This window comes from Rhinoderma darwinii, chromosome 11, assembly GCF_050947455.1.
Source record: "Rhinoderma darwinii isolate aRhiDar2 chromosome 11, aRhiDar2.hap1, whole genome shotgun sequence".
In the NCBI taxonomy this organism is placed as follows: Eukaryota; Metazoa; Chordata; class Amphibia; order Anura; family Rhinodermatidae; genus Rhinoderma; species Rhinoderma darwinii.
The window spans coordinates 58,931,273-58,956,097 of record NC_134697.1 but is presented as its reverse complement, the minus strand read 5'-3'; the positions used below and the strand labels follow the sequence as shown (position 1 = coordinate 58,956,097).

Sequence of the window (24,825 nt, the reverse complement as noted above, 5' to 3'; positions counted from 1 at the left end):
GCTAATTGCGAACCACCATTAAAATTGAATTTGTCGACTGGGTCTTCCAGTTTCCATAGCAGCAACGCTCTGCACTCAGGGGTTTACGGTTTTCATGCATTAGTGTAGGACAAATACAACTGGTTTAAATGGCCCCGACAACTTTTTGGTAACTGAATGAAAAGTCTAAAGAGATTATTATTCATAAGGTTAAACATCTGATGTTATTCATTGTCATATTGAATAAAACGCAGGTGTATTATTGCTAGACAAATATTACGAATTGGTTAAACGGACGTAACATATCAGGTCTCTGCACTGTGTAAATGCATTTTTCTGGGTGGTCTGTACACTGTAAATATGCATAGCCCCACAGGCCATAACAAGTGCCTTCTACTCATAACTGGGCTTTCTTAAATGGTTGAAACAAAAGGATACCCATCTCCAAAAACTCCATCAGCAGCAGCTAGGCAAATGGTTGCCAGTCATTAAACAACCCAAAATACGATGAATAAATGCCAAAAAAATGAAAAACTGAAAATAGGGCTTATTAAGTCCAGTGGCAACAAAACTATGAATCTATCCACATTTCTCAACAATATTTGACACAATTTCTATTTATTCACTGTATTATGGGATGTTTAATAGTTATCAACCATTTCTCTCTGGCAGCTTACAAGAGCTTTGTGGAGATGGGTACACAGTGTTTCATTTATCCTATAGTATTAATATTAGTATGTCCACAGTTGGCGGCTTCTGCAGCATCAGACAGTAGCTGAAGAACATGTACTCATTTAAGTTTATAAAAATGTATATAAACTAAACTTAACCAAAATGGTGCCCAAAAATACAACCTGTCCGCAAAAAACAAGGCATTAGACAGCTATGTTAAAAAAAAAATAAGTTTATGGTTAAAGGGTGTTCCGAAAGCCAAAAATAGCTGCGTCCTTAAGAGGTTAAAGGGACAGAAAACACAGTATATATACATATGTATATTAGCATTCTTCTGTGCCCTATATAACCATCCAAAGGGTGAACAAACCCCTCCAACCCCCAAATAAATAATTACTGAATAAAACTTGATTATGTGCCAGAGGGCCACCTAATATATCCTCTCCTCCAATGCTAGCGTATATCCAACAGTAGGTGTGCAGTAAGAGGGATGGGGCATAACCAGTCACACATTGGCTAGAAAGCAGCTTGCCAATCAGAAACCAGGCACGTTAAACCCCAGCACTTTAGACAAGCCCCACCTCAATCTGTTCCCAAGACAAAGATAGAGAAAATGAGAAATCAATGGAACCGAAGGTGCTATTCATTGCAGATACTATTCTACAGATTGTTACTACAGTCAGCATTCTAGCGCTTACTAAACATAACAGCAAGCATTGTTATAAAACAATATACAGAGTAATGAATACTTTCATTGGTAATAATAAATACAAGAAGTTCGTCAAAAAACACAAAAATAAGAAAAAACAAAATACCAACCAAATCGGTTTCTTCTCATTACCTCTTCCTGTACAAAATAAAACCTTGATGTAATTTATTGTGACATACATAAAACACAGCCGCTTATAAGTTGTTGGGGTCAAAGTCTCTTCAGATAAAGTCATTATGATTATTTGTGCCAGATTAATTAACATTTTAGTTGCTGGATTGAAGTGTGACTGACAGCAGCTAGATGTTTTTAAAATTAAAAAAATCATATTCACACAATGCACCAAAAAAAACAACTCAGTTTTTACGGCATTCTGCTGGTGTTTTTTTTTCTCTTATAGAATGCCATGTTTCATTATTCTTGTGAAATTGTAGCCATGCGTTTGTTGCTGTGGAATTGGTACGTGTTAATGTACCCATACATAATCTGCTGCCACCATTCAAGCTCATTCATCAGAATGCCCCGTTCAGATGTCGTATGTCTACTGCGGGTTTTTGATGCAGATTCGGCACTGAAAATCCATAAACATACACAAGTATGATATAGTGCTCGTGAATGGTGTTTTGCAAATCTCCCTTAACAAGCTGTAGAAAAAAAAAATGGATTTTATTTGAATCAGAAAATCTGTCGTATGCCCTTTCTATCACCGATTTCTTCTGAAAAATTCACAGCATGCCCTTTCTGTCGTGGATTTCTTTCACATTTTGCTGCAATACACAGTGTTAAATGAATGACCGAATCAGCAGCAAAATCTACATGGAAGGGTATATTTATATGGTGCGGCCACCGAATAAACACAGCGCTTGTGTTTTGCTGATGGTGCCCAGAGGGGAGCGCCTTGGGAATTTAAGATACCTGTGGCTGCACTCTTACCTGAACCAGTCTAGGGATGTAAAGGGAGCGTTTTAGAGAACCGTTACACTAGCACAAAACTGCTATTACTGGGAGAAACTATGGCAAGTCACACATTTTCCCTTCAGCATCCACTGCGGGAGGAATGTAGTATTACATGGCGCCCAAGGTCAAGTCTTTCAGAGCAGGAGTTACTCTTTCTTTGCTGTTCTGGCTAATAGACGTGGGAAACCCCTTCCCCCCATGTGATGTATACTAGCCCTAATAAGGGTGTTTTTTTTTCCCTCAGGAATAGGCAATTAATTTCTGATAGGTGGATCTGACTCTCAGCACCCCCACCAATCAGCTGTTTAAAGGGACTGTGGGGCTCGTGCGAGTGCTGCTTCCCCTTCATTCCTTTAACTACTCTAAACCGTAAAACACTGACAAGCTTGCAGCAGCAGTTCACAGCATTGTACAGCCTTGTCAACGGTAGAAGGCTGTAATACTGTGAACCACTGCTACAAGTATTTAGGGGTTTTAAAGTATGGAGCAACGTAAGGCTGGGTTCACGCGACCTATTTTCAGACGTAAACGAGGCGTATTATGCCTCGTTTTACGTCTGAAAATAAGGCTACAATATGTCGTCAAACATCTGCCCATTCATTTGAATGGGTTTGCCGACGTACTGTACAGACAACCTGTCATTTACGCGTCGTCGTTTGACAGCTGTCAAACGACGACACGTAAAAATACAGCCTCGTCAAAAGAAGTGCAGGACACTTCTTTCTGACGTAATTTGAGCCGTTCTTCATTGAACTCAATGAAGCACAGCTCAAAATTTACGGCGGTCATTGAAACCTCGCAAAATGCGAGGAGGAGCAATTATGTCTGAAACGAGGCAGCTGTTTTCTCCTGAAAACAGTCTGTCATTTCAGACGTAAAAGCAAGCTAGCGTGTGCACATACTCTAAGCAATAAAGGGGAAACAGCATTCGCACGAGCCCGGCGGTCCCTTCAAACAGCTAATAAGCGGGACTGCTGAGAGATGGACCCCACCGATCAGATATTAATGGCCTATCCGGAGTATAGATAATCAATTTTATCTCTCCGGATAACTGCTTTAATATAATTGTTCAGTTAATGAATCCTCCATTTTTAGGGGAAAACTCCAATGCTCTTCCAAAAGTGTGACTTGCTTATAGTACAGTTTTTGCTGACCTTACAGTCACATGCGGTCAATAGGGTTAAGATCTAGAGGGTAGAGATTGTGCCAGCTGGCCATCAAAGATAGCACTCTGGCTCCCTGTTATTTCATCAGATGGTTTACTTTAGAAGTATACTTCTGATTATTCTCCTGCTGCATTCTGAAGTTTGCATCAATCTCGCACTGACCACAGTGGATGACATGAAATTATATAGTATGGAACGGTTATTTTTACAACTTACCATCACTAATGCACCACTATATTATTACATTTCTTCCATGCTTGACAGAAGGCATCAAACACTTCTTCAGCATCCATTCGTTTTCAGTAAGCCTCACGTGTCCAGAGATGGGCAGAATCAGGACGTTGTATGCCGTGCAGCGCATAACGTCCTGATGCTGGACAATGTGTGCTGCGTGGCCTTCAAAACCCTGACAATGAACGGCCTCAGGACCTTCTATGAGATGTGGGGCAGACCTTGCCTGATGTGGCAGCCTGTGGAGATAGCGGCATGGTCGCATGACATGCGACTGCGATGGGGACCACTCAGTGGCCCCCGAAGAAATGCCACTGAGCGGGCCCCACCATGTCAGTCGGCCCCATCATCTGGGAAAAAACAGGGCCGCCGCAACGCCCCCGCCCTAGCTACGCCTCTAGTCTGCATACTTAGCATTTTGATTTGTGGTGTTTTGATGAAATTTTTGGGGTCAGTGGCGTTTTTCCAAAACACAGCTCTAGGTATGTTTTTTTATAGGCTAGAACAATGCTTGTACATAATGACACAGATTAAAAAAAAAAGGCACAAATTATTTTTTTTTTTTAAAGTGCAGGCTTTTTTAAACATGTCTTTTTGCCTGACAGAGAAACATTGCATGCAACAGCGGAAACAGCTTTGAGGCAAGCAATGGTGTGATAACTACTATTTAAGAAATGCCAATATTCTCATTTTACTTTGAGAAAAAAAACAAAACAGCAATAAAATAATATGGGGGGGGACGGGACGGTCCTCTCTTTCCTTCAAACAGGACAAACCTATTGGGCCATAAAAATAGACAATATAAAGCCTAAAAGAAATTCTCAGTACGTATAACCTCAGTATGTGAAGGTTAATATTGCGCAATAATACATTGTATATTACCTGGGTCATACAAACTAAACACCATTATAAATGTCACTTTTAAGCAGCGTAGACCCCAAATCCCTGCCTGCCAATTTTTACGTGTGCTGGCTGCCAATCCGATTTCACAAGTCAGCGGTCAGTGTCATTCGGAGCTATTTTTGCTGTCTTGCGTAGTTTATTAGAGAGCCTGTGCGTCTGTGTGAGTGGGTGTTAGTGTGAAGGAACGCACACACTCATCCCAGCTGTGTCAGAATAGGGTGGCCGTGTGTGACACGAGGGACTGAAGTGCTCTGACATATGCTGAGTAATGTTTCCAGATGCTGCTAATTACATGATAATCCCACAGCTGTCAAGAGAATGCTCCCTCGCCTCCCTGTCTGATGTACCTATTTTATAAAGAGGCTGAACATTCACATGCTGTACACAACCCCTCCTGACACTCTGCAGCATTTCATCTAATACACTGTACAGAAGCTCTGGCAGTGATTTACTATCATGTTGAAATTAGGCCACCCGATCAGTTTAGATTGCATCAATAACACATGCATTTATATCACGCCACATGCAATCAAAACAAAAAACTCAAAACAAACTCACCACCAGGACCAAATTCCATCTGCTACCGTTTCAGGTTTGTGTCTTAAACGTGCTTAAAGAATACCCGCCAGCTCTCCTGACATGTCTGTTTTAGTAAATACTTTTATTTCCCATATTGCCATCCTCTAGTATTCCTCCTGAAAATGTATGAATAAACTGCCAACTAAGTGTTACCATTCCCCTTGCCACCAGGTCATGTCCCTACACAGTCAAACACGGCCAGTACTGTTTGGACAATCAAAAAGGGTGCTGCAGAATTATTTAATGGGAACTGCAAGTATTTTCTAAGGGTATGTTCACACGAGGGCGTCCGTTACGGCTGAAATTACGGGGATGTTTCAGCCTGAAAACATCCCCGTAATTTCAGCCGTAACGGCATGTGCAGGCGCTTGAACGCCGCGTCCATTACGGCCGTAATTAGCGCTGCTATTCATTGGAGTCAATGAATAACGGCTCCAATTGTGGCCAAAGAAGTGACAGGTCACTTCTTTGACGCGGGCGTCTATTTACGCGCCGTCTTTTGACAGCGGCGCGTAAATATACGCCTCGTGTGAACAGACAAACGTCTGCCCATTGCTTTCAATGGGCAGATGTTTGTCAGCGCTATTGAGGCGCTATTTTCAGACGTAATTCGGGGCAAAAACGCCCGAATTACGTCCGTAAATAGGCCGTGTGAACATACCCTAATACAGACCTGTCTGCAGAGCCGACAGGCCTTACGAAAATGGTGCACGTTGTTGTTATATAATTGTAACATTTGTTTTGATTTTTTTTTTCCGAAATCCAACACATTTTGGTTAGGGAGTGTAACGATTGAAAAACTACATAGTAATCTAAATTCAATGCAACCCAAAAGAGTTAAATGAGAAATTAAATTCTGCAATATCTGCACATGACTTCATATAATTGGACATTTAACATACAATCATATTACACTTCATATTGTATTATAGCATTTTTGAACAATAATATTAACATTGAACACAAATCATAGTCTCTCTCAAAGCAATGATTTAATGCAACGGTAAATCCTGAAGTCATAATTCTAAGAGATCTTCCTTGCTCTTTGACTCAGAAGAGAGGTCCTGGTCACCTATAACCCGCTTCTTCCGCTGTTACAAGGACTCCCTAATCCTAGTGAGTGGGCAACCCTGAGTATATTGACCTTGGAGGATGTGGTAGTGGAAGATAAAGTAGCAACTTTTGCAAAAATATTAGAAACATTAGATCCCTACTCATCCCAGGTTCCGTTATTTCCAGCTTAGACATGCCTTCTTTTCGCAATTTGCAGGGTATAATGTTAGACTTTGTATGTCCCCAGGGGGGGATTGAGTGACGCAGGAGACGTTGGCTAAACTATTGTCCATACTTTTATAGACAGTTAACTGTATCTTCTAATAAACAATAGTGCCTTGGACCGATGGTCTCAGACTCTTTCCTCTGTATCTACAGACGATCATAAGGAAATGCTATCTGCTCTAACAGGTCCCTTGATATCTACAAGAGGCCAACTTATTAAATTAACCCCTTCCCTCCGCAGCCATTTTTTGGATTTTCACTTTTGTTTTTTCCTCCCCACCTTCTAAAAGCCATAACTTTTTTTATTTGTCCATCAATATTGCCGTACGAGGGCTTGTTTTTTGTGGTACGCGTTGGAGATTTTCACAGCACAACAAAAACTGCGATTCCTCAACGTTTTATGTGGTTTTGTATTTACGGCGTTCTCCGTACGGTAAAAACGGCATGTTAACTTTATTCTGCGGGTCAATACGATTACAGCGATACCAAATTTATATCATTTTCTTTATGTTTGACAGCGACGCGTAAAATGACAGGTCGTCGGCACACCCATTGAAATGAATGGGCAGATGTTTGCCGACGTATTGGAGCCGTATTTTCAGACGTAATCCGAGGCGTAAAATGCCTTGTTTACGTCTGAAAATAGGTCGTGTGAACCCAGCCTAAGGGGACTAATAAAATGTGTAGAAGAATTAAAGTGATTAGTAGTGATAAAAAAAAGTTTAAAAAAAAAAACCTTTTCCCATTTTTCTTCTAAAATAATGTAAAAAAAATTAACAAACTTGGTATCGCTACATCCGTAAAAGGCCGAACTATTACAATATACCATTATTTAACTTGCACGGTGAACACCGTAAAAAACGTAAATCATTTAAACCGCCAAAATCGCTGTTTTTTTTGTCACCTTAGCTCTCAAAAAAATGTAATACAACTTTTTGATCACTTTTTATGTACCAAAAAAATGGCACCAATAAAAACTACAGCTCGTCCCGCAAAAAATAAGACCTCCCACCGCTCAATCAAGCGAAAATAAAAAAAAGTTACGGCTCTCAGAATGTGGGGAAACAAAACAATTTTTATTTTAAAAATTAGATTTTTCTTTGTAGAAGTAGTAGAATATAAAAAAAAACAAAAAACACTATATAAATTTGGTATCACCGTAATTGTATTGAGCCGCAGAATAAAGTAAAGTTTTCATTTTTAACGCACGGCGAAGGCTGTAAAAACGAAACCACCAAAAAATGGAATCAGATTTTTTTCCAATTTCAGCCCGCAAATAATTTTTCTTCAGTTTCCCAGTACATTTTATGGTACTTTAAATGGTGTCAATAGAAACTACAACTCCTCCCACAAGAAATAAGTCCTCACACCGCTCTATTGACTGAAAAAAAAAAAAAGTTAAGGCTCTTGGAAGGCGGGGAGTGAAAAACGAAAATAAGAAATAAAAAAAAGGATCAATCCTGAAAGGGTTTAATTCATTTCTAATGAAAAAAATGTATGACCGCATGTGGGGTATTTCCGTACTCGGGAAAAATTGCTTTATAAAAATTGGTTGTTTTTTTTTCTCCTTTATCCCTTGTGAAAATGAGAAAAATCAACATTTTTGGGGGAAAAATTGTGATATTAATTTTGCGGCCTAATTCTAATAAATTCTGCAAAAAAACAGTGGGGTCTAAATGTTAACTATAACCCTAGAAAAATTCCTTGAGGTGTGTTTCCAAAATGGGGTCACTTTTGGTTGGTTTCCACTGTTTTGGTCCCTCCAGGGCGTTGCAAATGCGACATGGCACCAAAAACCAATCCAGCAAAATCCGTGCTCCAAAATCCAAATGGTGCTCCTTGCCTTCTGGGCGCTGCCATCGGTCCAATCAGTCCTTTATTACCACATATGGGGTATTGCCGTAATCAGGAGAAAAAGCAATAAAAATATTTTGGTTCTTTTTTTTCCTTTATTTCTATGTTTTTTCAGAAAAAAAGTAGATTTTCATTTTCACGGTCTAATTTCACAAAATTCTGCAAAAAACCTGTGTGGTCAAAATGCTAACTAAACCCCTAGATAAATTCCTTGAGAGGTGTAGTTTCCAAAATGGGGTCACTTTTGGGGGGTTTCCACAGTTTTGGTCCCTCCTGGGCGTTGCAAACGCGACATGGCACCAAAAACCATTCCAGCAAAATCTGTGCTCCAAAATCCAAATGGCGCTCCTTCCCTTCTGTGGGTCCAATCAGCAGTTTATTACCACATGTGGGGTATTGCCGTAATCGGGAGACATTGCTTTACAAATGTTGGGGTGCATTTTCTTCATTATTCCTTGTAAATATTAAAAATTTCTATGTTTTTTCAGAAAAAAAAGTAGATTTTCATTTCTACAGACTAATTCCAATATATTTAGCGAAAAACCTGTGTGGTCAAAGTTCTAAATATACCCTTAGATAAATTCCTTGAGAGGTGTAGTTTCCAAAATGGGGTAACTTTTGGGGTGTTTCCACTGTTTTGCAACACAAGACCTCTTCAAACCTGACAAGGTGCTTAAAATATATTCACTAAAAAAGGAGGCCCAAAATCCACTAGGTGCTTCTATGCTTCGGAGGCCGGTGTTTCAGTCCATTAGCGCACTAGGGCCACATATGGGATATTTCTAAAAACTTCGACATCTGGACAATAAAATATTGAGTTGCATTTCTCTGGTAAAACCTTCTGTGTTACAAAAAATTTTTTTTCATTAGAAATGAATTTCGCCCAAAAAAATACAATTTGTACATTTCACCACTACTTTGCTATAATTCCTGTGAAACGCATAAATAGGGTTAAAACACTTTGTGAATGCTGATTCGAATACCTTGAGGGGTTTTCGAATATATAAGGCCCTCAAAGCCACTTCAGAACTGAACTGGTCCCTTTTGAAATTCTCTTTAAAATATGAGAAATTGCTGCTAAAGTTCTAAGCCTTGTAACGTCCTAGAAAAATAAAAGTAAGTTCAAAAAGCGATGCAAAAGTAGATATATGGGACATATTAGTAACTATTCTGTTTTACAAGAAGATACATTTATATTTAGAAAAATGCAAATGTTTGCAAATTTTCTCTACATTTTGGTGTTTTTCAGAAATAAATACCAAATTTATCGACCAAATTTTTTCACTAACAAAGTACAACATGTCACGAGAAAATCTCAGAATCGCTTGGACAGGTAAAAGCATACCGAAGTTATTACCCCATAATGTAACACGTCAGATTTGAAAAAAATCGTCTGTGTTCTGACGGCTAAAACATGCTGGGTACTGAAGGGGTTAAAAATAAAATTTTAAAGTTGTGTCGCCAAATTCTGAGAGCCAGAACTTTTTTATTTTTCCGTCGATTTAGCGGACTGAGGGCTTATTTTTTGCGGGGCGAGTTGTAGTTTATATTGGTACTTTTTGGATAATTTTTTATTTCATTTTTTGTGGGAGATGAAGGGACCAATAAACAGCAATTCTGATGTTCATTTTTTATTTTTTACGGCGTTCACCGTGCGGACTAAATAATTATATATTTTAATAGTTCAGACTTTTACAGTCAATACCAGTTATGTTAGCTTTTTATTTTTTTTACATTGTGCTTGAGGGAAAAGGGGGGTTTGTTGAGCTTTTAATTTTTTTTTATTTATTAAAACTTTTTATGTTTTTTTTTTACTTTTCCCCCTAGGGGACTTTAACCAGCGATAGTCAGATCGCTTGCACGATATACTGCAATACTAATGTATTGCAGTATATCGTGATTCTGACAGTGTCCTATGAAGCCCTGCCGGAGGCAGGGCTTCATAGGAGTACAAAGATGGCGGACCTGGAGGACTTCATCAGGCCCCCAGGCTGTCATGCCACACAACGGTACCCCCGATCTCGCCGCGGGGGGGGGCGTTGGGACGTTACAGGGGGTCGCCCCCCTGTTTTTAATAATTTAATTGCCGCGATCGCTATGGACCACGGCATTTAACGGGTTAAACAAGCGGAATCGTGCTCGAACGGGAAACCGCTCGTTACCCGGAAGTGCCCCGCCCCCTGAGCCCGCTACATATTCCCCCATCTGGCTTGTGCCGTATATATACACCGCGGATGTCGGGAAGGGTTAACATTTTCACACCAAATTTACTACATTCCTTCCAAAGTTACTTAGGATGGGGCGTATACCTACTCCTGTCCACGGTGCCAAGGAGCCGAGGGCTCCTTCCTACATATGTTCTGGGAATGTTCAATTATTAATAATTTCTGGGCTGAGGTAATGAAATTTCTTGACTTTAAAGTCGGACTCCCTCGCAGAACTTGTCTTTTATTATTGGTAGAAGAAATTATACCTATTATCGCTGCTAGATCTCTCATGACACTCCTATTGTTGGGCATGAAATTTGCGGACGTCTCTCCACTAAACTTTACCATTAACTGGTCGTCACCAGATTTTTATTGTACATTTTCTCCTGATAAGGAAAGGCTGTTACTTAAGGTTTTGTTTTTGTTCTCGAATATATATGAATATCGATATGTGAAGAAATATATCCGTATGTTATTGTCATTAATTGACCTTGTACACTTGGTACTGCTCTATTATTTGCTGTATGCAACGTTTTATACTTTTCTATGATGTCTTAATAAAATTACTTTAAAAAAAAAGTCATTCTAATTCAACTTTAGGTATGTGAAGAGTATTTTGGTCACTAGTAAAGATCTGTAGTGTTGCAGCATCCTGTATATCATAGCTGTCAATTTGTAAGATACAATAGACATAAAGGCATGAACAACAGCTCTATAAGTCGATACTAGTTTCTTAGAAGAACTATACCAATGACATGCCACTGACTGACTATTCAAATCAATGAATGACTTATTTATTGCAGGTCTGGTGTAAGAGATTTCTTCCTCGTAATCATGGCTCCCTCTAGTGACAGGTTGTGGACTTTTACGAAGATGATGTAAAGTGTTATATGGTTACTAGGTTACATAAGATACATAATAGTAAAATAAATATTATAACATTATAAACAACTAGTATTTAAGCAATGCCAATGGCATTTAATATTTTGTTTATATTGGTTGATAACAAGAATTTTAGTCTTGATAAATGTAAGTCTATGTAAACGAGATCAGTTAAGTTTGTAATACATAAACTATTCATAGAATAAGTTTTATATACACAGATATATTTAAAGGGGTATTCCAGCAGATAACATTTATCACTTATCCACTGGTTAGGTGATAAAAGTAAAGGTCCTATTACACTGCCAGATATGGGCCGTGAAGACGAACGCGATCAACAACACAGCTGGTTGATTGGTGCACGTTTGCTCCCTTCACAAGGAGCAATGATTGGTTATTTATGGGGACGAGTGATCATTACTACGATCATTCATTCCAATACATTTCCATCATGCCGGCAGCACATCTACCTGTTTACACAGGTAGATGTGCTGCCGACAACGATAATATTTCATGCTGCATAAACGATACGATCAGCCGATGAACGAGCGTTTGCACGTTCATCGGCTGATCTTTGCCCTGTTTACACTGGGCAATGATCAGGAACGAGCATTCCTGTGAACACTCATTTGCCCAATAATTGGCCCATGTAAAAGGGCCTTTAGATTTAAGGGGGTATGACCAATCGCTGGAGCCTTGTCCCCAGTTATCCCCATGAGCACGACTGCAGTGAGTAGGAGTTTGTACCGAGAAGGTGGTCGAACAGGTGCGTTGCAGCTCCATACAACTCTTTGGGAGCTCTCATAGGCTGCTTTTATCATTCTCCAGAGAGTTATATGGAGCTGCAGCATTAAAGTTCGATCACCACTCAAAAGAAATTCCCTCTATACTGTGACTGATGGTTGGAGGGGAGCATGGCATTCTAGCAATCAGTGATTATCCCAGTGGTCAAACTCCCACCAATTTGACATATATCATGTATCCAGTGGTTAGGTGATAAATGTTCTCCACTGGAAAACACGTTTAGGGTCATTTCACACAGCAGATTTTGCATGGTGGGTCCTGCCACAGAATTATTCCTGTCGTCAGCAGGAGGATTCCTCCTCCCATTAACCTTAATAGGAGGTTTGGGCGTAATCTGGCCGAAGATCGGTCTGGGCACTTATTTTTCCCGCTAGCTGAAAAAATCAGCTAGTGGGAAAATGAAGTGTCTGACTCCCATTGAAATGATTGGGAGGCGGAATTTTGTGGTGGGATCCGCCGCAAAAAATCTGCCGTGTGAACAGAGCCTTAGGGTGCCTTCCATCATACAATGTTCTTATATATTTAAAGACTGCAATGTATCTAACATTTTTAAAAAATAAACTATTTTGCAAACTGTCCTCATTTAAACTATATCAAACAAAAACACAGTTTTTGTATGTACAGCTACTATGCTGAACTATGTGTCTCAATGGGAAATCGACCCGGTGTAGTCTGAACCTGCTTTGAACTATGTTCCATCTGCTTAATTTTCAACTGTCTATAGATAAGCAAGAAAAAGGGGGCAGGGAAAGGGGAGAACACAAGACTGCAGGATCAGACGACACAAAATATCTGTAACCATGGAGACACATAGGTCTGCATAGGAACTGTATACCCAAAATGTTCATATAGGTTTCATCAAAAATATCTGCAAATTTGTTTTTTATATAATTTGTATTGAAGTGATAAAAAATTAATTACTAGTGTTTAAAACTCCCAATTGCCCAAGTTATTATAGTAAGGAGGACAATCTTACAATATTCTTTGGCAGAGGGGTGTATACGGGACATTTGCATAAATCTTGGTATCCCAGAGTGTCATCAAATAACCATGCTGATGAGTAACACACACTGGGGGAGACTTGCGAAGGAAAATGCACTACAAATCAAGAAGTTACACTAGAAAATAGAGAACACTGACTGTGGCAAATTTACTACATATTCGCAACATACTTGAGCATGGTCAAGAAAAAATGGTGTGGCTAAGAGGAATCATAAATTGCGCAAAACTTATTAAAAGAAGAAAAATGTGTCTAATATGCCTAGTAATCTACACCTAATTTACTCCACATGTTGATAAATTTAGTGCTATTTGCACAATTTCAGTGGTATATTCTCTGCTCAATACTTTGTGATCCAGTGGCTATTCTATAGCGTGAAGGATGGTTCTTTTATTCTCTGTATTAAATTACATTATGAATTATCAAGCAGGATGCCGAATTACAAACATATGTAATCTCCATTATTTTAATGACCTTTACTCTACATAGTTCTGCTCGAGTCTCAAAGAAATGTGTTATCTCTATGTGTTCATCGTGTGGCTTTTATGCATCCATGGCTAGCAGGTTGGCTGAATGCCCAGACAAAGTGCAACTATTTGTCGTTATCGCAACAAACTCCCTCATGGGAAAGAACATTTAAAGGAACAGTGTCATCACAAATATTTTTTTTATATGTTAAAGATGTTAGTGCCTTCATATAAACGTTTATTTTCATTTGTGTGTTTGTGTTTTACTGTTTCTTATTTTCACACTTTTTCTTCCCTATGGGGGCTGCCATTTTTTGTTCCATTTCTGTGTGTGTCGATTAACGACACACACAGACATGGAATACGGCAGCCACAGTCCCATAGGGACTGCGAACGGCTCCCGTCCCATTGACTGCCGTGTACGGCGTCTGTGTGGGAACTGCGCATGCGCCGCTCCCACACAGTCCTATTCGAAATTGGCGCCGTCCGGCGCCATTTTCCCGTGGACCGGAAGTCGCGGCTGGACAGTAATATTACTACTTCCGGTCGCGGCTTCCGGACAAGTGCACATGGAACAGCGGCAGCAAAGGGAGCGGACGGGCCGCGGCGGCAGGAGCAGGTAAGCGATTTCAATGTATGTTAGTGTTTGTGTGTGTTTACTACTGCATGTAAACCTACTACACTGTGGGTTACCTCAAAAAATGGCGACACACAGTGTAGGAGGTTAAACCTTTCAAACCCCTCGTTTATCCCGGCACTAGCCAGGATAAAGGAGGGGGGATTGCTGAGAGCTCACTAGAGCGATAGCTTTTAACCCAATGTTGCAATGCTGCAATTTTGGGAACTAGCTCCAAACAGCTCCATCTAGTGACCAAAAATGGGTAGTATTATAAATTTGAAAAAATTTATAATATTTCCTGACTCGCGAAAAAAATAAAAAAAATTTGAACAATGTTTAATCACCCACACACTAAATGTTTAAATTTAAAAAAAAAAACATGTTTTTGGGGCGACACCATGCCTTTAACACCACTCTATTGTATGCTTGTTTCCAGGTGTTACCTGACGTCAGCATTTTAATGAAAAATTATAATAATGCATTTGAAATATTCGCATGGTCTGCTATTGGCTGAATTAGAGTTATTGTCCCATTGCATCTGATTGGTTAACCCTCAGGCCTACACCAGTTTTGAATGATCTTATTATAAATTTAGTTTGGAAATAAACCCACAGAGCAGTATTTTGAGCATACCAGCTCAGTGTTATTTCTCCTCTCTCGATATATATTGGTATGAAATCTCCTGATTAGGATGCTGGATAAAGTTCCTGGCGTGAGTGTCAGTTGGAACACTCGTCTAAATTTCAGTCTAATATATTTTGAGCCATTGACTTCCACGACAATAGACATACTACAATCTCACAGTTGTGAATGCATGCTGTGAGGTTTCTCATAAACGCAATTGTAAGATTTTGGTAGTTGGGACACAAGTTTATGTCTTCTAGCAGAGAACAGTGCACTAGGCTGTACTGCTCCTTAGTACAGAGTTATACAGCTTTCGTGTGCTGCCGTACAGGCTTTGTCGAGTTCTGCATGTACGGAGATATTCTGCTCTAGAAGCATTGCTTCTAGAGGAGAATACCTTGATACATATTGACCACGAAACCGAAGTAGAAATCACAAGGTGCAGATGGGTTGTCATGGCAGTTGGGGCCTAACAAAGTCTGTCATGTCCCTGCACGAAGAACGCTGTAAAAATACAGCCCAAAAAATAAAGGCAAAATGGCGGTGCTTTTTTCCATTCCTCCCAAAAAATGTATAAAAGTTAATCAATACATAATGTGGGGAATTTATCAACCTTCCTATGCCAGTTTTCTGGGGTAGAAAAGCAGCGAAAGGGCCCAAAAGCCAGAATTTGCTTTGCAAATTATGGTCTTTTTACGCCCATAGCACTTTTGTGGCAATTTGTGTGGCTTCCTAAAAGGGGCCGGGCCACAGCAGACCAACAAAATTATCAAAATTTACGCTAGAAAACAGTTGTAAATTATAGTGGACATTTACGCCAGCTCCTAGATGGTGTAGATTCCACTCTGTGGGAGCGTAGCAAGGTTAGACTAACCGTAGACTAACCCCCACACTATCGGACATTTAATTGAAAAAAAAAAGGTATGCTCACCTCTCCGCTCCTCTTCTTTCCTCTGGGTCCCCTCAGGCTCCCTTAGCCCGCCGTGGCTCATACAACGACAGTGCCAGGACGTTGTATGTGTTGTAACACTGCTCGGTGTCAGGACCCTATATAAGCCACAACTTACCAAGACAAGACCGGGAGTGGCATCGGGCACATGCGCATTGCGCACATGAAGCGGAGGACAGTATACTGCGCATGCACAGTGAAGTGAGGTGTACTGTCCTCCAGCGCATGTGTGCAATTCGCATGCGCCCAATGCCGCAGGTCTCCAATTTTTTCCGGTATGTTCAAACTTGCTTTACAAATTATTCCCTAAAGGTCTGTTTTTTTTGGTAGGCAGGTTTGCAACAGTAAACCCTAGCTGCATAACTGACAGGTTCCCTTTAAGGACCAGACTAGGCCGTGTACTTAAGGGGTAAATGTTTGATCATATTAATAAATGAATGAATGAATGAATGTATAAATAAATAGTGTATCTTTTTGTGTTTTATTTGTTTTGCTGGGTTCTCTGTATCTACTTTACGACAAGTATGGGTTATGTTCATAAAGTTTTTAAAGTAGTAGTCCTTTATCTGATTTGGAGTTACAGGGTTAAAAACGGCAATGAAAAAATGCAAGTGATGTACGAATGTGGTTTGGATTGCATTTCTTTTTATAAAAAAATAAAAACCAAATTCTACATGTATATATATGGTACAAACCTTTATATGATTCCTCTGTTGTTCAAAGTCTCTGCCTATGGAGAGCGAGTAAAAATTGTTGTGAGATCTATCTGGCTCAGAAATGCAGTTGACAGAGGCGAAACTTGAAGCTCCTGGGCCCCAATGCAGAATCTATAACAGGGTCCCCATCTATCATGTGTAATTTAAAATAACAGTGTTCTCTTAAGTGGCTGAGGGGCCTTTGGGCCCCCCTTTAGGCACCAGGGTTAGGGTTTGACTGCCATCTCTGCACACCCTTATAGCTATGCCCCCGGTACTTAGTGAATACCTTTAGTATTACTTTCTATTAGCGTTAGTAAAATGCTGGATGCAATATAGATTTGAAAATGTATGAGATCTTCCATACAGGGTTGACACCTTTTGACATTCCTTTTTGGTTAGAATGATACCCCCAGGATAAGCTTTGTCCACCTGCTGGGAATCCCAGCGATCAGCTGTAATCCATGGTCAGAGTAAAAACTGTATATAAGTCAGTAACCCAGCAGAACCTTAATACGGATCTATCCAGGCTCCATCGGACTCCGTGTGTACAGAAATGTATCCTACTTACATACGGAGTCTGATGACGCAAGCCACAACCTCACTTTATTAACCCAAAATTCCCTGATAGGATATTTGTTCCAAAACGGACGTGGTGATTTTATGACCTACCCGTGTACAATGGCATCGGCAATAATTAGGCTGTTCTCAGATGGAGATGAACTGTGCAGTTCAAGATCTGCAACTCCTGTAGCATTTATGGTTTCATCCTCCTTCTCACTCCAGGCTGATTCAGTAGTAGAACTTGTCCCAGAGTCCAGCTCCAGGTGAGCTAAAGGTGCAAAATTGTCTTCAATAAGCTGAGCATTCTTGCAGATCTGCTTCTGGGTTTCTGAGGTTAGTGTCGGAAGGTCAAAGGTGAAGAAACTGTTTTGATTTTGTGCAGAAGAAGAAAGAATGTCAATAGAATCAAGGCTAGAGTAAGATGTACCCTTGGCTCTGTGGGATTCCATAATACTCTCAAAATGCTTGCTGAATGAGTCCATGCCATCTTCTGAGAATCGATGACACAAACGGAAAGTCAAAGGAGAACGCAGGGGTGTCTGCATAGTTTCCCTGAAAACAAAAAACGTCAGTGAGTGTAAGTGACCACTATTTATATTCTATTCTAAAATATGTTCATGATCAAATAAAAACTTGATATATAGGTGAAAATAAAATTATTTCCATGATTATTGTTTATAATTGAACCAATTAGCATAAGAACAAGATAAACATTTTTTTTATGAATGTAGTAAGATTAAAGGGTATATGCAGCTTTACAACCAATTGTTTAATTTAATTGGATCTAAAATACAAAAAAGACAACTTTGAAAATAGTATTAAAAACCACCTACAGTTTTGTGGATATAAGTCCTATGCAGACCTGTGTCGCCGTAGTTACGGATTACAAACAAACACTGTGTACTCTGACCCTATAATCGTGTATCATTTCAGCTAATTTTCTGAATATATATTATCAAGAAGTATGAGACAATCAGGAATCATCAATGAAAGAGACTGATCAGTAAATTCACACAGCAAGATCATGAGATGTCCATTCCAGTTTTAGGTTAAAAATATAACCTTGGTGGGGACCGTGGGTTGGAATATTATTTGTAAAGTTATGCGACTGCCCAGTGCCCTGTGCCAGCTGTTTCAGAATGAAGTGGGAAGACACTGGTGAGCGATGTCATCAGCTGGGCCCATCTACTTTATTCACTTAGATGGTTCTGACGTCTAATTACAGGTGTCATCACAGTATTAGGGTATGTTCACACGCTAGCTGTCATTTACGTGTGAAAAGACAGACTGTTTTCAAGAGAAAACAGCTGCCTCGTTTCACACGTAAATGCTCCTCCTCGCATTTTGCGAGCCGTCTGAGACGCTCATAAATCTTGAGCTGTGCTTCATTGAGTTCAATGAAGAACAGCTCAAATTACGTTGCAAAGAAGTGCCCTGCACTTCTTTGCCGAGGCAGTCAATTTACGCATCGTCGTTTGACAGCTGTCAAACGACGACGCGTAAATTACAGGTTGTCTGCACAGTACGTCGGCAAACCCATTCAAATGAATGGGCAGATGTTTGCCGACGTATTGTAGCCCTATTTTCAGACGTTAAACGAGGCATAATACGCCTCGTTTACGTCTGAAAATAGGTCGTGTGAACCCAGCCTTAGACTACTACTTCCCCATACTGCCACTAGAGGGAAGTGGTAGTCTGAAAGTTAGGCGACATCCCTTGCCGCAACTACCGCCGAGATTGCGCTGGTGGTTTAAAGATACTATTAACCACTATACTATTAAAGAATGAATGTCAGGGCTCAATAAACTGTAGCTATTTAGCACTTGCATTTTCTCTAAAATGTCTAACACTGCACAATCACTTTAAAATATAGAATTATCTTTGTCAACCTACATTTGAAAATAAAGGAACTGTGTTCTCAGCAATATTCTTCTCTTACCAAATTTTATCTAACATATTTCTATTACCTTGTTAGAGTAGGAACAATCCCTTTGGGTATTAGAGGGACAGAGACAGTAACTTCCCTGCAGATGTTCTCCCAGCACTAGCACTTGTGTACAAGCACGTTTTATACAGCCAATCGAGACAGGTGCTGATGGCCATCATTGAATCCATGTCTCCATTCACAGAATAAAGGCATTTTATTCAACAGATAACACATGGAGAACAGCTGCAGGTTTGCTCTCTTTTATTAACATAATCACTCCTGCTTGTAAAGGAAGAGATTTATGTAAAAGGGGTCTTATAAGGAAATTTGCTATATTGCAGTTAAAGAGACAGAAGAGGCCGTACTGAAAGAAGAAAAAAGGAATAAGGGAAGGCCTCCATGACTAAAATAGATGGGAGGGACACAGAGTTGGCTGGCCTATGAGAGGAAAAGGGGGGGGGGACAGCAGGAGGGCTTGAGTGAGAAGGGGTGGGGATTGAAGGGGATGTACCTGTTTCCTGTTTGTGCTCTCCCTCTCTTCGCCAGGACACAGAAGCAGGAACATGTTTGTTACCCCTGCTGCGTCTGATGAGGAGGCTATGGAGCTGTTGCGGGCCGCGGCAGCCTCTCAGGGTCCTGGATGGCTCGGAGCACGAGTAGCGACGCTGCTGCAGGGACAATCGGGCGCTCCGGTCCAGGAGCGAGCAGAGTCGGCTGGAGCAATCGGGGAGCGCTCTGTCATGCCGGTGGTCGCGGGGCTGCTGGAGCAGGCCGAGGTACAGGACCGGCGTACCAGGGGGTCGGGCAGGAGAAGAGGAGAGCCCGTTTCCCCCATGACTCAGGCCAGGGCTGGCACTCCCGGCGTGACGCGCAGCACGAGGCGCTCGCGCCCGCCCGCAAGGCTGAGTCCTGAAGACATCCCGCGGGCGCGGCGGCGCAAGAGGAGCCCATCAGTGGACCCTGCAGGCCAGACCCCAGGGCGGCCTGCCGCTGCTCTTTCGTCTGGTCCTGGGAGGAATCCCAAAACGCGGCAGCGCCCGGCGGCAGCGGCGAGGAGGACGCGGCCTTCACTTCCGGTCACATCCTCTCCTTCTTCAGCACGTGGCGGAAGGGCAACGGCGACCCTGCATGGTGATGTGCCAGCCAGAGGGTCGGCTCATGGTGTCGTCGAGGTGGAAACGACCAGAGGTCGCAGGATGAGGTCGGTGGTTGGAGTGCCAGGGACGGAACAGCTTGGAGCTGGTTCAGCGGGACGGATGAGGCATGAACTGGAGCTCGGCCAATTGGATGATGCGATGTCACCCCCCCTTTACTCAGACGAAAATCGGAATTCCCCGTGCACACATTGCCAATGCGGACAGCGCCAGAGGGAGTCCGGAGCATTGGAGGACCGTGAGCGGCGGGCCTCTACACGTGGACATGGGGGTCCGGCTGACGGGTTCACAGCCCCTGGGCAGCCTGGTGAGTTGACACCTACGTTACCATTTCCAGCTTTATTGATGTCGGGTATCGGTGTAGAGGGTGTCGCGGCGGTGGGCGTCGCGGCGGAGTCGGGGGTCTCGTCGCTACAGGCGGGTGCGGGGGATAGTTTGGCGGAGTTAGTGGGATGTTTAAAAGTGTTAGTGGGGCGGCTAGGTGGTTCCCCTTCCCAAGAACCGTCAGGTGTGGCGCCGGCCGCGGTGTGGGGGGGCAGTGTTGGAAGCGCTCCGGTTCGTCAAAACGGTGGGGGGTTGAATGCCGGGGCAGCGGTGGCAGTGGCGGCGGCGGTTCAAACAGACTCGCCAAAGGAGGTTGATAGGGTGCGTCTTGATGATCGTGCGCGCGGGGAGGTTTATGTTTGTTATGAGGGCCCGTTAGGGGCGAATTTAAAGCAGGAGGTAAAGGAAAGGATTTGGAAAGACGAGTATGTGGAGATTTTTTCCTTGCTTCCGCTGGAGAAGTTTAATTTAGATAAGGTGAAGCGGGATGAAACAAAAAAGGATGAGGAAGAAAAGAGACGGTACAGGTTGATTCCAAAAACGTTCGTCAATTGGATGCAGGCTTTTGCAATTTTGGCGAGTGTTATTGGGGAAAAGGCGCCAGATAATTGTTCCGGCTTGTTTTGTTATTTGGATGCGGTGGGGGAGGCGCATCGGGTTTATGGGGGCCAGGCCTGGCTTCGTTACGATGAGCAGTTTCGGCAGAGGAAAGCGGTGCGGCCGAATATACGGTGGGACCATAAGGACATAGCCTTATGGTTGAAAGTGACGGCACTTTATAAGCAGGGGCAGTCCTTTCCCGGGAGCGGGAATGCAGCAGGAACTTCCGGCGGGGGTAGTCAGGCCTCAGGTTCAAAATTTGGGACGTGTTGGCAGTTCAATGAGGGGCAGTGCAAATTTGGAGCGACGTGTAAATTCAAGCATGCGTGTTCACATTGCAGCGGGCAGTCACATGGAGCGTCTAAATGTTTTAAGAAGGGTAAACGACAAGGGGGAGCCAGCGGTGCGTCTGGTTATGGGGGAGACTCCGGTGAAACTCATAAAGATGGCCCCCTTTCTAAGTAGGTACCCCAATAAGGAGGGGGCGCGGTTGATTAGTTTAGGTTTTGGTTACGGTTTCGTTATTCCGCCCCCTTTGCATGAGGTCCCTTTCACGCAGCGCAACCTTAAGTCGGCATATCAGCATGCGGGGGTAGTCTCGGAAAAAATCCGGAAGGAGATTGATCTGGGCAGAATGGCGGGCCCTTTTAGCACGATCCCAGTTCCAGGTTTGGTGGTGTCACCGTTAGGGGTGGTTCCAAAACGAGAAGGTAACAAATTCCGGCTTATTCAGCATTTGTCCTTCCCGAAGGGGGCGTCGGTTAACGATGGCATTGACCAGGATCTCTGTTCTGTGGTCTACACGTCGTTTGATGCGGCGGTAGCGTTGGTACGTGGTTACGGAAGAGGGGCGCTGATGGCTAAAACTGATATTCAAGCGGCGTTTCGTTTGTTGCCGGTTCATCCGGACAGCCAGAGGTTGTTGGGATGTTATTGGGAAGGGGATTATTACATTGATCGATGCCTTCCCATGGGTTGTTCGTTGTCGTGCGCGTACTTTGAGGTGTTTAGTTCTTTTTTGGAATGGGTAGTCAGGGAGGTCGCGGGGGTGGAATCAGTTATTCACTATCTCGACGATTTCTTGTGCGTTGGCCCGTCGTGTTCAGGGGTTTGCGCAAATTTGTTGGAGACGGTCAATTGGGTGTCAAGGGAGTTCGGTGTACCCTTGGCTGTGGAAAAAACTGAGGGTCCGGTGACGACCATTTGTTTTTTGGGAATTACTATCGACTCCGTAGCAATGGAGTGCAGATTGCCGGAGGATAAGTTGGGGGATTTGCGGTTGGTAGTGGAGCGAGCGTGTCGGATTAGGAAAATTACGCTACGTGAATTGCAGTCCTTATTGGGGAAGTTGAATTTTGCTTGCCGCATCATGCCGATGGGCAGGGTTTTTTGTCGGCGGTTGGCAGCGGCGACGGCGGGGGTTCGGGAACCCCATCATTTCATTCGTCTGGCTGCAGAGCACAGGGAAGATTTACAGGTCTGGCTCCATTTTCTGGCACAGTATAATGGGCGCTCTCTTTGGATGTCCCGGGCGTTAGATAGCTTCGATTTGGAATTGTTCACTGACGCGTCTGGGGCGGTGGGGTTCGGGGCGTTCTTTAAAGGTCAATGGTGCGCGGGAAAATGGCCGGTTGCATGGGTGGAGGCGGGACTGACGCGTAACTTGGCCCTACTCGAACTGTTTCCCATCGTGGTGGCGGTCACCATTTGGGGAGACAGGTTCCGGGACAAAAAAGTGCGTTTTCATTGCGACAATTTGGGGGTGGTGATGGCTATAAATAATACTTCGGCGTCGTCCCCTCCGGTGGTTCGCTTGTTGCGTCAGTTGGTGCTTTCCTGTTTGAGTTTAAATGCATGGGTGGTGGCGGTGCATGTTCCCGGGGTAGAGAATTGTATTGCTGACGCGCTTTCTCGCTCGCAGTGGGATCGTTTCCGGCAGCTGGTCCCGGACGCGGAGTTAACAGGGGTGGACTGTCCCAGTCATCTGTGGGAGCTGGTATCCAGGCGGCAGGTGCATTGATTAAACGTTCACTGGCCAGTGCGACGTGGTCGTCGTATGCGGCTGGATGGAGGCAATGGGAGGAGTGGGTGAGATCTTTGGGTGATGTGTGCTCGGATGATGATAGGATGGTGGCCTTGCTGTTTTGGTTGGGGGATGCGTTCGCCCGGGGTTGCACGGTCGCTAAGGTTAATCGCTTCGTGGCGGCCATTGCTTTCGGTTGTAAGTTACGGGGGTTGGCAGATATCACGAAGCGGTTCTTGGTGGGCCAGGCATTGAAGGGGCTGAGACGGGGTGTAGTGGTGAGGGATAAGAGGCGTCCCGTGTCATTTCAATTGTTGTGTTCCCTGGAGGTGGTGGTGCGGCAGGTGTGTCGTTCAGAGTATGAGAGCAAGCTTTTCCGGTTGGCTTTTGCGTTAGCCTTTTTTGGAGCTTTTCGGGTAGGGGAATTGGTTTCCCCCAGTTCGGTAAAAGCGGGGGGCTTGTTGCAGGATAATGTCGATTTGTATGAAGACAGGGTGGAGATAGTGTTGCGAAGGTCCAAAACGGACCAAGGAGGGGCAGGACGTCGAGTGGTTTTGCTGGCGGTCCCAAAGAATCCGGTTTGTCCAGTGTTGTGTGTCAAGGAGTACTTGGCGGGTTTAGATCTCTCAGACGGGCCGTTGCTGCGGCACGAGGATGGCTCGTTTCTGTCGCGGTATCAGTTTATTTCGGTTTTCAGAAAGTGTCTGGTGGCTAGCGGGGTGCAGGCAGAGCAATACTCGTCTCATTCTTTCCATATAGGGGCAGCGACGGAGGCGGTGAGATGGGGTTTAGATGATGCAGGCGTGCAGCGGATAGGGCGTTGGGAGTCGGCGCGTTTCCGTTCTTATGTGCGCTTGAACATGTTGTGATATATTGATGTATAGCATGTTCCGGGTGCGTGCGTTTCCGCCTGAGTATTGATGGTACGCGGCAGCAAGAGGTGGTGCGTGTATGTTCTTCATTTGTTTTGCAGGCCGTGACTCATGCATGGTGTGGATTATGGGACATTCTTTTGTGTACTGGGGTGCCCTTCGCGCGGATGTACGGCCGGACGGTCGACAGCTCAGGATTCCGCGGGACGCGGCGGTTGTGAGGTGGATGGGTATACGGGGAATGACATGGAACAGGGTATTGCCCGAGTTTCACAATTTTGTACTGCTTGACAGGGCGCCGGAGGTACTGGTGTTGCATGTGGGAGGCAACGATTTGGGTATACGCCCTTTCCGGGAGTTGGTACGGGACGTCAAGCATGATTTGCTCTGCTTATGGGCAACTTATCCTAAATTGGTGACGGTGTGGTCTGAGATGGTCCCTAGGAAGAACTGGCGGATGGCCCGTTCTGTGGGAAAAATTAACAAGGCTCGCATTAAGGCTAATAGGGCCATATCGAGCTTCGTGACGCGTAATGGTGGGGTTGCGGTGCGCCACTGGGATCTGGAGGCTGGGACAGGCAGGTACTGGAGAGAGGACGGTGTGCACCTCAATGAGGTGGGGATGGATATGTGGAGTCTGGCTTTGACCGATGGAATTGAGCGAGCGGTGGGAGTGTGGAGGAGCTCGCAGGCGTGAGGTGGTCAAGGCCTGTTTCGCTTTGGCGGGGGGGAGTCCTTGAAGTAGGTCGTAAAAAGTGGTGGGGGGGAATGCACCCCCAATTTGTC

General features: G+C 43.4%; 1 protein-coding gene across 6 annotated transcripts in view; it reads right to left on the bottom strand.

Moving 5' to 3' along the window:
- The window catches only part of PSD (pleckstrin and Sec7 domain containing), a 321,618-nt gene that overhangs the window by 198,962 nt on the left and 97,831 nt on the right, over positions 1-24,825 (bottom strand). For all 6 annotated transcript variants that reach the window (XM_075841603.1, XM_075841605.1, XM_075841606.1 and 3 more), the window contains one exon: positions 17,248-17,691. In XM_075841603.1, coding sequence (XP_075697718.1) covers positions 17,248-17,691 — 444 coding nt within the window. The remainder of the gene's footprint in view (positions 1-17,247; positions 17,692-24,825) is intronic.